The sequence below is a fragment of the Mustela erminea genome, chromosome 10, assembly GCF_009829155.1.
Source record: "Mustela erminea isolate mMusErm1 chromosome 10, mMusErm1.Pri, whole genome shotgun sequence".
Classification (NCBI taxonomy): Eukaryota; Metazoa; Chordata; class Mammalia; order Carnivora; family Mustelidae; genus Mustela; species Mustela erminea.
Genome location: NC_045623.1, coordinates 66052473 through 66068984, shown reverse-complemented (window position 1 = coordinate 66068984; position 16512 = coordinate 66052473). Strand labels below are relative to the sequence as shown.

At 49.7% G+C, this 16512-nt stretch overlaps 1 protein-coding gene across 2 annotated transcripts in view; it reads left to right on the top strand.

The window, feature by feature from the left end:
• Nucleotides 1-6814: 6814 nt before the first annotated feature.
• The window catches only part of ACOT11 (acyl-CoA thioesterase 11), a 52673-nt gene continuing 42975 nt past the window's right edge, over nucleotides 6815-16512 (top strand). Inside the window, exon 1 of one of the 2 annotated variants that reach the window (XM_032302553.1) lies at nucleotides 6815-6922. Coding sequence is in view for 1 of the 2 variants with exons in the window: in XM_032302552.1 (XP_032158443.1) it covers nucleotides 12359-12391 (33 nt within the window). In the remaining variant the exon portion in view is untranslated. Of the gene's footprint in view, nucleotides 6923-12239; nucleotides 12392-16512 lie in introns of those variants that run through there. The other variant, XM_032302552.1, reaches the window with a different exon arrangement.

Here is a 16512-nt window from a genome sequence, read left to right as displayed (position 1 = left end):
TCTATGAGGCTAACCACATAGCCTCACTTGACGAAGTGGGGCGCCAAACGCTCCTGTCTGTAGGCTATGGAACGACGGAAAGAGTGTATGAGTATTACTTGACCTTACAAAGGTCGCCATAGATAGAAGACTGTTGGGTGGGAGTGGAGAAGAATTATGGCCGTGGTGTATGTTAATTCATCACCTGTCATGGCAGGACACTCACAGATAGTGTTTAAAACTGATAAAACGAGAAATTGCTGTATAAGCATCTTATTTATAAAATTGTAGATAACAACTAGAAGAAATAGCTCAAAGAATTAAAAAGCGGTTGTCTCTTGGGAAGGGAACTGGTGGTTAGGAGGAAAGGGGCAGAGTACAAATGCCTGTCATTATAAATCTTTCAGGATTGTTTAATTTTCAAACCCTATGGATGGATGTATTTCTTAAGTAAAAAAATTATTAAAATACAATTATGTTTTTAAAAGGGCTTTACAGACAAATGAAGATCAAGGAAATTAAGCAACATGCTCGGGGTCATAAAGCTTGGTGCCAGAGTTGGATTCAAACACGGGTTCTTTGATTTTCAGGCTGGGGTTCCTTTCGCTTGCTTACACAAGCTATTTGACAAACATTTATTGAGCACCTTCGTGGGAGAGGATGTCAGGTGTAAGGGCCAAGACCCAGAAGGACTGTATTGTTCAGAGGCTACACAGCAGGAGGGCAGACGCTTCAACCAATCCTTACAGTGCAATGTGGTTACACGATCTTGTGGGCAAGACTGGAAAACGTAACCACATTCAGTTGACATTGCTGCCCTTTCGGCTTGGACTTCGTCACTGTAATACTTACACTTAGGTCAGGTGCTGTTGGGATGGCTGTGGGCTTCTGTAAGGTGACTAAAGGAAAAGTTGAGTTGGAAATCTATTCAGTAGGATATGTGTATGTGGTTTTCAGTCATTTCTATGTATAGTTAGGTGGGTGCTAGCCATGCCAGTGTAGGAATGAAATAACAACAAATCCTTGAATAATTCAAAAGGCAGAAAAAGAGGAAAAGGGGAACAAAGGGCAGATGAGACAAAGAAACCCCAGCGAGCTAGTGACTTAACCTAATCACACCAGTAATCACATTATGTGTAAGTAGCCTAAATACTATAATTAAAGGGCAGAAATTGTAAGATTGGATTCAAAAAAACAAAACCCAAGTAATTTTATACTATTTATAAGACTGTAAAAATAAACTTTATTTTTAGATTTTATTTATTTATTTGACAGAGAGAGACAGCGAGAGAGGGAACACACGCAGGAGGAGTGGGAGAGGGAGAAGCAGGCCTCCCGCTGAGCTGAGCAGGGAGTCCAATGCGGGGCTCTATCCCAGGACCCTGGGATCATGACCTGGGCCAAGGCAGACGCTTAATGACTCAGTCACCCAGGTGCCCCAGAGATACAAAAGTTCTTAACAAAATTTTAACAAATCAAAACCCATATATAGTAAGTAAAATATATCATTATGCAATATATATCCTAGGGATGAAAAGTTGCTTTAACATTTGAAAAGTAATCAGTGTAATTCATCATATTAACAAATTTAAAAGGACAAACCATATGATTATCTCAATAGATGCAGAAAAAGCATTTGACAAAATCCAACATCCATTCCTGATGAAAAACTTGCAGCAAGCTAGAAATAGAGGGAAGAGCACATCTTCAGTCTGATAAAGGCCTTTACAAAAAATCTAATGTCCTAATGTCTTACTTAACGTGAAAGATTGGGTGCCCTCTCCCTAAGGTCAAGAACAAGGACAGGATGTCAGGATCTTTCCATTTGCATTTAACATTGTGGGAGTTTCTAGTCAGGGCAACTAGGCAAGACAAGAAATAAAAGGCATAGAGATTGGAAATAAAAAGGTAAAACTGTCCCTACTTGCAGATAACATGATCATCTATGAAAAAATTTTTTTAAAGATTTTATTTTAAACACTCTCTATGCCCAATGTGGGGCTTGAACTCTCAACCCCGAGATCAAGAGTTGCATGCTTTACTGACTGAGCCAGACATGTGCCCCAGAAATTTTAAAAAATCTATAAAGTGACACTTAAGATGAGTTTTAAAGGTTTCAAAATGGTCGCAAATACAGTAATACACAAAAAGCAATTGTATTTCTACATCCTAGCAACATTCTGATTGAAACTGAAATTTTTATATTTTTAGTATATTTATTTATTTTTAAGTAATCTCTACCTTTAACGTGGGCCTTGAAATCATTACCCCCTGAGATCGAGAGTCCCATTTTCCACTAACTGAGCCAGCCGGCTGTCCCTGAAATTGAAATTTTTAAAGTATATACATATATATTTTTAATCTTTTTTTTTTTAAGATTTCATTTATTCATTTATTTGTCAGAGAGAGATACACACAAGCAGGAGAGTGGCAGGCAGAGGCGGCTAGAGAAGCAGGCTCCCTGCCGAGCAAGGAGCCCTACAGAGGACTTGATCCCAGGAGCCTGGGATCATGACCTGAGCTGAAGGCAGTGGCTTAACCAACTGAGCCACCCAGGCATCCCTATGTATATATATATTTTAAAGATTTTATTTATTTGGGGTGCCTGGGTGGCTCAGTGGGTTAACCAGCCTCTGCCTTCGGCTCAGGCCCTGATCTCAGAGTCCTGGGATTGAGCCCCACATTGGGCTCTCTGCTCAATGGGGAACCTGCTTCCTCCTCTCTCTCTGCCTGCCTCTCTGCCTACTTGTGATCTACTTGCGGGGTGCCTGGGGGGCTCAGTTGGTTAAGCAACTGCCTTTGGCTCAGGTCACGATCCCAGTGTCCTGGGATTGAGCCCCGCATCAGGCTCCTTGTTCAGCAGGAGCCTGCCGCCTCCTCTCCCTCTGCAAGCTGCTCCCCCTGCATGTACTTTCTCTCTGTGTGTCAAATAAATAAATAAATAAATAAATAAAATCTTTTAAAAAGAAGACTAGAAAAGAAAATTAACTTGGAATACAATATGGTCTAAATGTAAAAGCTAAAACTATAAAAATACTAGAAGAAAACATAAAAGAAAATCTTAGTGACCTTGGAGTTGGCAAGGGTTTCTTAAGCAGGACACAAAACGTCTATGGTACAAAATAAAAAATTGATAAATTAGACTTCATCATGATTTAAAAATTGTGTTCTTCAGGGCACTGTTATGAAAATGAAAAGATGAGCCCCAGATTTGGAGAAAATATCTGCAAAACATACATGCAACAGAGGACTTGTATCTAGATATGTATGAAGTTGTATTTAAAATATTTTTAAAAATATTTTATTTATTTATTTTAGAGAGAGTGCATGTGCACACACATGCAGGGGGAAGGACAGAGGGGGAAGGAGAGGGAGAGAGAGAATCTCAAGCAGACTCTGTGCTGAGCATGGGGCCCACACGGGGTTTGGGATCTCACGACCCTGAGATCATGGCCTGAGCAGAAACTAAGAGTCAGCATTTAACTGACTGAGCCACCCAGGCACCCCTAAAATATTTTAAATTGTGATAAGATATACATAACATAAAATTTGTCATCTTAACTGATTTTAAGTATACAGTTGCTGTTCAACCAATCTCCAGGTTTTTTTTTTTTCTTGCAAACTAACTACATCCATTAAACAGCTGCTAACTTCCTTCCTCCCTAGCCCCTGGCAGCCACCATTCTGCATTCTATTTCTATGAATTTGACTACTCTAGTTACCTCATATAGTGGAATCATAAAGTGTTGTCTTTTCGTGATTGACTTATCGCACTTAGCATAATGTCCTCACGGTTCCTCCATGTTCTAGCATGTGTCAGAATTGCCTTCCTTTTTAAGGTTGAATAGATTCCACTGTATGCATGGACCACAATTTGCTTATTCATTTATCAATCGATGGCCATTTGGGTTGTTTCTACCTTTTGCCTATTGTCACTAGTGCTGCTGTGAACATAGGTTGTGCAGATATCTTCTGGAGAGCCTGTTTTCAGTTCTTTCGGATATATAAAGAACTCTTATAATTCAATAATAAGAAATCAATCCCATTTTTTTAATAAATATTTTTATGTATTTATTTGATAGACAGAGAGAGATCACAAGTAGGCAGAGAGGCAGGCAGAGAGAGAGGGGGAAGCAGGCTTCCTGCTGACCAGAGAGCCCGATGTGGGGCTCGATCCCAGGACCCTGAGATCATGACCTGAGCTGAAGGCAGAGGCTTAAACCACTGAGCCACCCAGGCGCCCAATCCCGTTTTTTTTTTTTAATTGAAAAAGATTTGACTAGACATTTTACCAAAGAAGAAACAAAGATCATGGTAAGTCTGCATACAAAAAGATGCTTCATAACATTAATGGACAGGAAAATATACATGAAACCTACAATGATAAAGCCCTCCGAATCCACTGAAATGATTTAGATTAAACTGACTGACCGAGCGCTGTGAGAATGTGGAGGAACTGGAACTCTCATGGGCTGCTGGTGGGAATGTGGACCAATACCTCCGGGGTGGAAAAATTTTGGCACTTTAAAAAACGTTAAATGTATGTTCTATCATATGACTTGGCCATTCCACTCCTAGGTATCTCCTAGAGAGAGGACAGTGTATGTCCACAGGCGGATTTGAACACGAATGTTCACACCAGCTTTATTTGTATACTAGCCAGCAACTACAAATAATCCCAAGTTTGTCAGTGAATGAGTAACCAAATCGTGCTATAACCATAAAATGGCATTCTACTTAGCGATAGAAAGGGACAAATTATTGGTGTGTGCAATGTACATATGAATTGCAAAATAGTTTTGGTGAGTGAATGGAGTCGGAGGAAGAAGAATGCATACTGTGTGATTCCATTTATGCAGCATTCTACAACCTCAAACGGATCAAGAGTGACAGAGGCAGACTATTGTTTGCCTGGGGAGGAGAGGGAAGGGGCAGTGTGGGGCAGAAGGGAGAGATGACAAAGGGCCATGGGAAGTTTTGGGGGTAATGATGTCTTCATTGCCTCGACTGTGATGCTTTCATGAATATATATGTATATACATATTTATATATGATATGTATGTCAAAACTTAACAAATTATATACTTAAAAAAAGATTTTATTTATTTGACAGAGAAAGAGATCACAACTAGGCAGAGAGGCAGGCAGAGAGAGGGGGGAAGCTGGCTCCCCGCTGAACAGAGAGCCCAAAGTGGGGCTTGATCCTGGGACCCTGAGATCATGACCTGAGCCAAGGCTCAGGGATCCTGAGATGATGACCTGAGCAGAGGCTTAACCCACTGAGCCACCCAGGCACCCCACAAATTATATATTTTAAATATGTGGAGTCCATTGCATGTAATAATATCTCAATAAAGCTATAAGGCAAAAATAAGTAAATTCAAGTAGACCCATAAGGAGAAATACTATGTAGCAATGAAAACTATGGAAAGATATTTATGATAATTGTTGAGAGAGAAATAAAAAGCAGATTACAGAATGGTATATCCAATCTGGTCACTTATTTTTATTTTTTTATTTTTAATTTATCTTTATTATTATTATTTTTTAAATATTTATTTATTTATTTGACAGAGTGAGACAGTGAGAGAGGGAACACAAGCAGGGGAAGTGGGAGAGGGAGAAGCAGGCTTCCCTCTGAGCAGGGGGCCTGATGTGGGGCTTTATCCCAGGACCCTGGGCTCACGACCTGAGCCGAAGTCAGAGGCTTAAGACTGAGCCACCCAGGCACCGTTTTATTATTACTTTTAAAAAGACGTTATTTTTAAGTAATCTCTATACCCAACATGGGGCTTTAAACTCACAATCCTGAGACCAAGAGTAGCGTGCTCTACCGACGGAGCCAGGTTTTTCTAGGCAGCTCCATATGCCTATGATCATATTCTGTATTTCATATCACATCATATTACTTTATTTTTTATTTTTTTTTTAAAGATTTTATTTATTTATTTGACAGACAGAGATCACAAGTAGGCAGAGGCAGGCAGAGAGAGAGAGAGGAGGAAGCAGGCTCCCTGCAGAGCAGAGAGCCCGATGTGGGGCTCCATCCCAGGACCCTGGGATCATGACCTGAGCTGAAGGCAGAGGCTTTAACCCACTGAGCCACCCAGGCGCCCCATCATATTACTTTATATCATAGAACATAACACATGTAGGCACACATGGTGGAGGAGGAGGGGGTGCCTCCATCTCCCGGGGGGCATGTCTACCTACATCTTTCATCTCTAGTCTAGTTAAAAGCACATACCTTAAACTATGAACAGTGATTCTCTCCGAGGGAAGAGACCGTGGACGGTATTCAGTTTTCTTTGTTCTGTTCCAAACTGTCTGTCGTCACATTTTTCTCTGCGTATGCACGCGGGCCAGATAGTGTATATTCCGGGCCCCAGATAGCGGGCCGGAAGCTCGTCTCAGCATCAGGCTCAGTGTTGGGCACGCAGCAGGTGCTCCCTAGAGGTGTGAACAAAGACCGCGAGAAGCGGGTTCAACAAGGACCGGAGGGCAGCGTTTGCGCTCTGGCGCCTGTTCTGCTCCACATGGACCCTGCCAGGCCCCGCGCCCGCGTTTCCGGGCTCTGCCCGGCGCCCCGGGACCGACGCCTGGCGGGGCGGGGTGTCTGGCGCCGGCCGGGGTGCCCTGGCCCTTTGCAGTCGCCCGGGGGCGCGGGCATTCCGGGCCGCCCCACCCGTGCAGCGGAGGGGAGGGCAGAGGAGAGGAGAGGAGGCGCGGGGAGGGGACCGGAGTCATCAGGAACTCGCCCAGGCCGCTCCCACTGCCGCTGCAACCAGTGCCTTTGCGAGGCAGCTTAGGGCGCCTGCTGCAGCCTCCCCGCAGCCTCCTGCTTCTGAGCGTCTCCCCGCCGAGCTCCTTCTTCGACGTTCCGAGCAGGCTCCCCCGGGCCTCTGCCCTGCAAGCTGTGGGGTCTAGAGGGCCTACCTCTTAGGTAAGACCGTGGCCTCCTGCAGTCCCTCCCCCGCCTCCCATCTTGCAAAGGACCACACACTCTCTTGGATTCTCATGCTCCTGCCTCCTGGTCTGTCCCAGCACTTTCTTTAGGCGGAGCTGCCTCTACCCAGCCCACAACGGGCGGGTGCCAGAGGAGCTGCCTGGGGTCTGAGTGCCCTCTTGCTTGGGCAGGCTGAGGCTTGAAGCATCCTGGGTTTTGAGCAGAGATGGGCCCGCCTCTCAGTAGGATGGGGGAGGCTGGCCCTGGGTCAGGGTAAGGGCCTATGGACACAAGACTCAGAGTCCAGAGGGTGCAGCCAGTGTGACTCACTGGGACATGGGGTGCGTGAGGGAGCACTAGCCCTTGTTGTGCGGGCAAGGGTCTGGTCTAGGAGGTGAGGCTGGGTCCTAACCCCAGCAGCTGGGCTCAGACCGGCAGCATCTGGGCCCAGGAGTTGGTTCTAGCCCTGGGAGAGGCAGGTGGTGAGAGAGGAGCAGGCAAGTCATGTCTGAGCCTGCCAGGTGGGATGGAGTTTAGGATTGGCTGGGCAGGTCCAGTACTCTGCTCATGCATCCCGCTTTGGGCCTTCGGGGCTTGTCGGCACCCCTCACTCCCCATCACCACCACCTGTGTCTTACCTCCTCTGCACAGTGGAGCAGGCTTCCCACTGCTTTCCTTGTAAAGCTTCTCTGTAAAGGGCAGCTTCTCTGAGGGGGGCCTGGCCTTGGAGCAATGTTGATGTCACCTCTGCTTCCTGTCTTGCTTCCTTTGTTCCTCCCTCCTGTCCCCCTTTCTATTTATCCCACAGCTTCCTTTATTCTGCCATGCCAAGCCCAAGGGGCCGCCAGAAGGAACTGGAGTCTTCAGCTTGGGGAACAGGAGAGGATGATTCATTCGTTTGATCATTCCGGTGCACACATATTTACTCCCATTCACTCACTCTTTCCCATTCAGTTACTCCTTCCCTCATTCTTGGGACACTTAATGAGCATCTACTATGTTCAAGACCCTGAGTGTTAGGTGGGAGTGGTGGCAGGATACTCTGATGAATCAGCTGCATTCCTGTTGCCTACTGTTCAAGATCAAGAAGGGGAAATGAGGGGGCGCCTGGGTGGCTCAGTGGGTTGAGCCTCTGCCTTCGGCTCAGGTCATGATCCCGGGGTCCTGGGATCGAGCCCCACATCGGGTTCTCTGCTCCGCGGGGAGCCTGCTTCCTCCTTTCTCTCTGCCTCTCTGCCTACTTGTGAGGGACAGAGGGGACTAAGGAGGAGGAAGGAAGGGTCACTTAGGAAGGGCACAGAAGACTTCTCGGAGGTGATGCTGTTTGAGCCAGACCTTGAACGGGGACAGGATTGGGATGTAGAGCTACCAGAAAGCATCAGGACAGAGGGAAGAGCGGGAACAAAGGAAACTCCAGGTGTGTGAGGAAACAGTTGCAAGCTCTGTTCATGGTTTGAGACAATTAGAAGAAATGAGTCTGGATGGGGAAGAGGACAGGCGTGTGCTCCTATCTCCCTGCCTTCTGTTAGAGGCCGGGGGAGCAGCCCTGTTCTGGGTGACCCAGAGCCATGGTCATGGGCTAATGGCAAGACCCTTGTGACTGTTAGAGTGCTTTAATTGTTCAGTGAGCCTTAGATGGGACTGAGCCCTTCATTCTCGGAGGTATGTAAGTGGAGGCTGGGATGGTGTGTGTGTGTGTGTGTGTGTCTAGTGGGGGAGAGTTACAGGTTCTGACCCATGGAGGGGTTCAGCTAGGGCCGTTCTGAAAGTGGGAGTTGGAGTGGATGACATCGGAGGTCCCCTGCTAGCCGGAGGACCTGGAAAGGCTAAAAGGCCCAGCCGAGGGAATTCCTGGGAGTTTGGTTATTTATTCACGCACTCACTCCCTCATTTGATCCTCTACCCCTTCCTCCCTCCCTTCCTTCTTTCCTTCCCTCCTTCCTCCCTCTCAGATGACTCAGATGAACTCCCTGTCTGTGCCAGTTCCCAGTCTGATAGGGGAGACAGACCCCTGCCAGACAGTGACAACCCAGTATCACTGTGGCATATAAATGGAGGTTACTTTGCTGTGTTTTGTCACGGAGTGGGGTGACACAGCTGGGACATGGGCTTGAAGAATTAATGCAGACGTATGTGTTCCAGCTAAAGGATATTATATGGGTATTAGGATATGGGTATTATATGTTATTAGGGTATGAAGGATATTATATACGAAGCGCTTTCGGGGGAAAATACTCAGGGTCTGGGACTTAAGAAGCAGGCTTTCTTGACTCGTGGGGCTCCCCAGATGTGTCCTTGAGGACCAGGCCTTTGGACTACAGGCACCACAAGCTCATCCCATGTCAGCAATGAGCCTACGGGTTTGGGGCAGCCCTAGAGAAATCCTTGGTCCACATGAGCTGTGAGAGGCTACACAGAGTGCTGGTTACACCTGTGGGCTCTGGACTTTGATCAGGGTTCAAATCCTTACGCTAAGTCTTATCAGCTGCATGACTTTGGATACATGACTCTTTGCCTTCAGTTTTCCTCTGGAGGAGAGTGATAATGCTAGTGCCTTCCTCAAAGGGTGAGGCTCAGAGGTGGTACCGTACCTGAGGGGCTGGCACGGGGCTGGGTGTGTATGTGAGGAGCTGTAATGACAGTGATGGTGGCCATGAGAGTGAGGGACAGTCACAAGCCATCTCAGCCGTCTCTGGGTCTCATTCTCCCCACCTGTGTCCCCAGCTCACTGGCTCCCACCATATGGTCCTTGGACCAGCAGCATCAGCATCCCTTGGGATCTTATTAGAAATGCAAATTCTTGGGCTCTCTGGGAGCCTTGCTTTCAGCAGTCTGCATTTTAAACCACCTTCCGTGTGGTTCTGATGCAGGCTGAAGTTTGGAGACCACCGGCCTCACTCTCACTTAAGACCGGGTCTCTACCCACCTTTCCAGGACTGTGATTCACCCGGGGCTGCGTTTCCTACGTTTAGGACCCTGGTCTGCTGGCTGATGGGGAGAGGAGCCAGAGATGATAAGATGTTTCCTACGTTTAGGACCCTGGTCTGCTGGCTGATGGGGAGAGGAGCCAGAGATGATAAGATGTGGTGTCAGCCCTCAGGGGACTTGTGGGAGAGTTGGGAAGGGGAGGCAGATGCCCATGGAGATCTTCACTGGAGTCACAGAGCTGCCAAAGAAGAGCAGAGAGGAGAGAGAACTTTGTGGACTGCAGAGCCTTCTGCAGAAAGATCTGGATCTCTGTGGCCTGTTCCTTTTTTTTTTTTTTTTAAGGTTTTATTTATTTATTTGACAGAGAGAGAGATCACAAATAGGCAGAGCAGCAGGCAGAGAGAGAAGGGGAAACAGGCTCTCTACTGAGGAGAGAGCCCGATGCGGGGCTCGATCCCAGGACTCTGAGATCATGACCTCAGCTGAAGTCAGAGGCCTAACCCACTGAGCCACCCAGGCACCCCCTCTGTGGCCTGTTCCTGACAGGATGCTAATTCAGCCTTGCTGGGAGTCCTCTCCTAAGTCTTACGGAAGCCTCCCTTGTTTTGTGCCTTGCTGTGGAGTGAGGTGGACAGGGCTCTAGGCTTGAGGTTAGGAGTAGCGATTCTAGACAACTTCCTCATGGACTTTGGGTGGCTTGCCTCTCATCCCTGGGCTTCAGGGTACCCCTGTGTAAGATAGGGGTACTAGACTGAGTCTAGTGTGTCTGAGACATTGTAAGCCACTGGTGAAAGTGTAGGCTGGGGACCAGAAACTCTCTGGGTCTCTGTACCATGGAACCCTGAAATTGGCCTTCCTGTCTGCTGGAATGCCGTGCGCTGAGCTGTGCCTTCTCTGGGTTGGTTTTCTTATCAGTCAGGGGAGGACTCATGATCCCTGTCCTGTTCACTTCGCATGGCTTTTGTCACGTGGGGCATGTGCTTCATTCTTCGAAGCTTCTTGTTGCCTCAGCCCGGTGGCCTGGCACTTGAGGCCCTCCTCAACAGATTCCCAGCTTTTTACTGCAAGATGAGCATCCTGTTCTGTTCCTGTTAGGCCTTCCGTCTCACTCTTCTTCTCAAACTATCCAGACCCATTCAGTCTTCAGGCCAGAAAGCACCACCTCCTCCAGGAAGCCCCCTCGATTGCCCCACCCCTCAGGGCCATCCTTGGACCATCTTGCTGTCTTTAAGGCTTGATTTTAATTTCTCACTCGTTGACACTGAACAGCTGCAAACCCCTGAGCTCTTTCAGGGAAAGACTTGAGCTCACAGGGATAGACATGAGAATCCTTTCAGAGGCACATGGAGTTCCGTTCGAGAAAGAACCATGCCCAGAACCCAGGTGTCTTAGGCTCAGGGGGAGACATCATTAGAAGTGTGGGGAGTGAGCTGGAGGCAATGAAGGGCAGATAGGGCCGACCTGTGTTCCAGCATGGCTCTGCACTCAGCAGCTGTGCCACCTGGGCCATGTCACCTTTCCCCTCTCGCTCCAAGGAACCTTCCAGTGGGCTGGAGTGAGGACAGCACTAGGCCTTGGACACAGCAGGTGTTCGGTTATTGTGAGGAGATCATTATGACTTCTGATCCGTTTGCTCACCCTGGCTTCCCCTGCCTGGCTCTGCCCTGCCTTCTACTCTTAACCACCAAGGACTTTTTATTATTGTCCCATCATGAAAAGCCCAAGTGTCAGTGTCAAGGCCCCCTGTGAAGCCTCTTCCGGAAGCAAGAACGACAAGAGAAAATCTGGGTGTTCTCTTAGTCGGTGGTAGCTACGGAGTGCATGGGGTGGGATTTGGCAGGTGTCACTTTAAGAAGTCCTTTAAGAAGGAGGGGGTGCTCCCTGTCCCTGGCCAGCAGCTGGCATTGGGCTGCACTTGGGGGCAGCACTCCCCAGGGTGAAGAGTCCTAGCAGGTGGGTCTGGTGTCTCTCTGGGAGGCCGCTGGTTGCTCCCTGGCTTCCTGCCACCTCTGGCCTGACCCCTTGTGGATGGATGGAAGCCTGGTGACCGTTTTGCCAGTCTAACTGGCTGGGGCCGGTGAGGTGGGGACTCCCAGCCCCTGGGAGGGACCCCAGAGCCAAGAGACCCCGTGAGCAGGACGTCAGGGGCTGGCAGTGGGGGTGACTAAGTTTAGCTGTGGCTGAAAGTAAAGCGAGTGTCCCGAGAGGTGCCCAGCGGGCAGGCACAGGGCCCCCTGACATGGCCGGGGTCCAGTTGGCAGCCTCTCTCATTCCTGTCTGCCAGGCAGGCCCAGGAGCCTTGGAGGGGGGTGCTCTGGGAGAAGGGGGCAGAGGGCGGTGCCAGGAGAGGCAGGACTCGGTGATAACAGCTGGGCTCAGGAGGGGCGGGAGCTCGGGAGGAGGAGCAGACGAGAGGCTGACCGGCTTCATTTGGAGTCGGAGCCTGGCTGTTGCTCAGGTGACCAGTGTCTCTCTCAGAGGGTGCTGCCAACGGGCCTGGCCACGATGATCCAGAATGTCGGAAATCACCTGCGAAGGGTATGCAGGGTGGGTGTGAGGAGGCTGGTTGGAGGCCAAGGGGAGGGGTCTGGAGGCTGGGGATCCTGAAAGAGAATTGAAGTTTCCATTTTAAGCCAGAAGTTCTCCGTCTTCTCTCTCATTTTCCCTGGACCATTTCCTAGATCTCCCTGGAAGGAGGAATTGCAGAACTCCTAGGCTGGTTTATTAGAGGCAGCAATCCTGAAGCAAGCCCCAGGGGCCATGCTGAGGGGAAGTTTTCTGCATCTGGAGTTCTATTTTGGGGGTGCGTGTTTCTCCCCGCCGAGTCCGGCGAGTGCTTCTGCCGGACTTCAGAGCTCGGTGCCTCTGTGGCGTGCTGGAGTTCAAGGCTCCTGCTGGAGTTCAGGGCTTGGACTCCGATGGAAGTTACAGGGCTGGGGGTGGGGGCTGTGAGTGGGTGAGTGAGGGTGTGGCAGCCCGGGATTCTCGGGGACAATAACCTCTTTCAGAGAGCAAGCTCCGGACCAGGCATGGGCTGTTGGACAGGTGTCCTGCAGGGTGGCCTTACAACCCACGTTTCCCTGGAGTGTCTTACCAGGGACTTTGGAGCTGAGATTAGATGCTGAGACATGGGATGGAGCCAAGTGCTCATCACTGCCTGGCGGGGGCCTTTGATCTGGTGAACGGGAGAAGGGTGCAGGACAGACTGGTGGAGGTTGTGCTGGGCACAGAGTCGGTGTCCTCTGAGGATATTCTCAGGAAAAGCCTTTTTAAAGGGGACAGGGACAAGTAAATCTCGTACTGACCCCATCCCCTCATCTGTATGACTGCCACTCAGCTCAGACCTCAGCACCCTCCCGCGTCTAGGGCACCTTCTCCCTGCTTCCCCCATTCCACATCCAGCCCCTCCCAGTCCCCGTCCCTGGAGGGATGCTTCTTATGAGATGCTTCTTATTACCTATTGGTAAACGGGGTTATCCCGCACCTGCTTAGCCAGCTGCCTTCAGCACAGTGTTCATGTTCCTCACCTGATACAAGAGGCTCCTGGTAATCTTCTGCTTGCTTCTCCCTCCTCATCCCACCTTCCCCACCCCAATAGATTCAGCCATGGTGAACTGCTTGCCACTGCCTCAGTATACCACCTTTGTTCTCTCCTCTGTGCTATGATCCCTACTGTGCTTTTTGCTTGGGTGGCTCCTAGCCACCCCCACGTCCCCTCCTCCACCTCCCCCTCAGCTCAGATGCCAACTCCTCCAGGAAGACTTCCTAGATTTCTCAGGGCACAGAGAGCCTCTGTTAGTTACTTCTCACACTGGACTGTGTGGTAGACTTGCACATCTATCTTTTCCACCAGCCAATGAGTTCCATGAGGCTGTTCTTGGTGTGCCCATCAGAGGGCTGGGCATGGTCAGAGCCCCAGACACTGTCTAATGAATGCATGGGCCTCTTGCTTCCCAGCTCCTGAGCTTGGGGCAGAGAGATTTTTCCAGGTGGGGCTGTGTCTTCTCTTGTGCCTTTCATGATTTTTTTCCCCCATTGATTCCCATCGATAACTGGGGGAGAAGGCAGTAGGGGAAGGATGTGTCCTTATCATCATTTTGCAGAGATAACAATAGAATCGTGGCAAATCCATATATAACACTGACCACTCTATGCACCGCACCAAATGCTTTGTATATATTAATTCATTCAGTTCTATGTGAGGTGGGTACAGTTATTATCCCCATATCCCAGATGAGGAAACTGAGGCTCAGAGGGGTTGAGGACTTGCCCAGGCTCAGAATCACACTGGTAGGAAGTGGCAGAGCTGGGATTTGAACACAGGCAATCTGGCAGAAATTCTGAGCTCTTAGGGAAACTGAGGCTCTGCCCTGCGAAAAGTGCAAAAGCTGAGTGAGACTCCAGGCCACAGGATCCGAGTCTGAGCCCAGGCAGCATTTTACTTCCCCGTTCTCCAGCCCCCTTTCCCAAGTCTGGGTGCGGATGTAGATGTGGGGGTGGAATTGGGCCCATGAGGTGACATGGGTGACCTCATGCCAGCTGAGAACACTCTGGTCTGGATTGCCACCTGTGGTCCATTGCCTGCATGGTAGATCTCCTTGGACTTCCCCGTTTCCTCCTGAATTCCCTTCATCCCCCAATAATATAGGACAGTTTGGGATGGTTTTCTGAGTTGTTACCAGAGCTGTTTTTAATGAACAGCAAGCAAATAAAAAAACCCCACCAAACACTCTTCACTGGGGACGCAGAAAGCCAGGTTAACTGGGAACAGGCAGGGGCCCTCAGAGAACCCACAGCCCTGCATCCCAGGGTTTGGGGGCCCTCGTCCATATCCCGTGGCACGGCAGATGGTTCTGGCTTTTCCCTGCACCCAGCAAGGCTCAGAACATGTGAATGAGAGTGAGGAGGTCAGCCTGCCAAGCTGAGGGAGCACGGTGTGTGTGTGTGGGGCACTGACTGCCTGTCTGCTGGTGCTGGAAAGTGCCTGCTGTCCTGTCTCAGTCTTTGCCTCTCTCAGTGCCCAAGATGTCAGTCTGTACTGGGTCCTGAGTCCCGTACTCCTGGGCTAGAAGGGGCCCGCTGGTCCCTAGTGGGAGACTGGAAACTTCTGCTCAGCCTTGGTGTTAGCCAGGTCAAGGGCACCTCCGGAGTACTTTATTTACTCTGGGAAAGGTAATGGGGCTGTTGATCCCAGATTCCCTGAGAAGCCCCGCACCCTGGCCGTGTGGCTGACAGAAGGCTGGAAGGTCAGGAACAGCCACAGGCATCTGTGCACATGCTTGCACTTCTACGGATGGACATGCTACTCCTGACTGCTGGCAGTGATCCTACTGCTTCACCTTGAACCTGGGGACAGCTGGAGCTTCTCCCCAGCCTGGCCACCCAGCCTCATGAAGGGCTTAGTTCAGAGTGTGAGGAGGTTTCAGGCACAGTGTTTGGCCCCTCTTTGGATTAACATCTTATCTTCACTCCCTTGCTCATATATAACCTTGGGCCAGGTGCTCCCCCTCTTTGAGTGTTCTTTGAGGTCCCCACCAGCCTTGACTTCCTGGGGGTCTGGACTTTTAGGAAGCATTGGTGCACCATCTTGAGGCTGGTCCTGACCATGAAAGACAGGGCCTGTCTGCCTTGAGAACCTTGCTGGGTGGTAGAGGAGGGGAGACCAACAGGATTAAAATGACACACCTGTCATATAGTATGAGTGCAAAAACTACTGGATGAATGAGTGACTATGGGAGCTCAGAAGGGTGCTGAAGTCGTCCCAGAAGGCTTCCTGGAGGAAGAGGCACGACTTAGATACATAGCCTCAGCGTGTTCAGGAACCCCATATGAACCCTGGTCTCAGGCATGGAGAGACACTCTTAGTGTTTGTAGTCTGTCCGGAGGACTCGCCTTCATCCTTCAAAACCTAGCTCAGCCATCATCCCCCCGGCCCATTTGCATCTTGCCTGCCTCCAGAATGAATGCATCTCCTCGGGATAGTATACTGATTTCAGTTCTTCCCTGCACGGGAATTAGCCTGTGGCAGGTGCTAAGCAGCCTGTGATGAACCCAGGCTGCCATGCGGAGCTGCCGGCTAATGAAAGAGACACAGTGAGAAAGTAGTCAAGTAAATACAGGACCAAAACCTGTGCTAAGTGCCACGAACAGTAATGACCATGAGCATAGACGCCGTCGAAGCGCTTCCTGTGTGCCAAGCATGCATGAACTCATTTAGCCTTTGTAACAACTCTGTGTAGGAGATAACGTTACTATGCCCCTGTTGAAGATGAACCTGAGAGAGGTTAAGTAACTTGCTCAAGGTTACACAGCTGTTAAGTGGCACAGCTGACGTTGAACTCAGATTGCTGGAGAACTAGGGACTGTGAGAGAATAATGAGAGAGGTCAGTGGAAGGCCCTCTGAGCCGGTGACTACTGAGCAGAAACCTAAATGCTGAGAAGGAGACAGCCAAAGGAAGGGCTGGAAGCGTATTCCGGGCAGAGGGAATGGCATTCATTGGCAGGCTCCGAGGTGTTGGGAGGGCTGGGTGACTTGGAGCTATTGAGTGGAGGCGGGTGTGGCTGGGACAGGAGCAGGTGGGAGGGGCGGAGACAATGCTACCATGGGCTGCAGGCTGGGGGTCTGGGTCTTGCAGGCAGGGCTTGGGGTGTGGAGTGC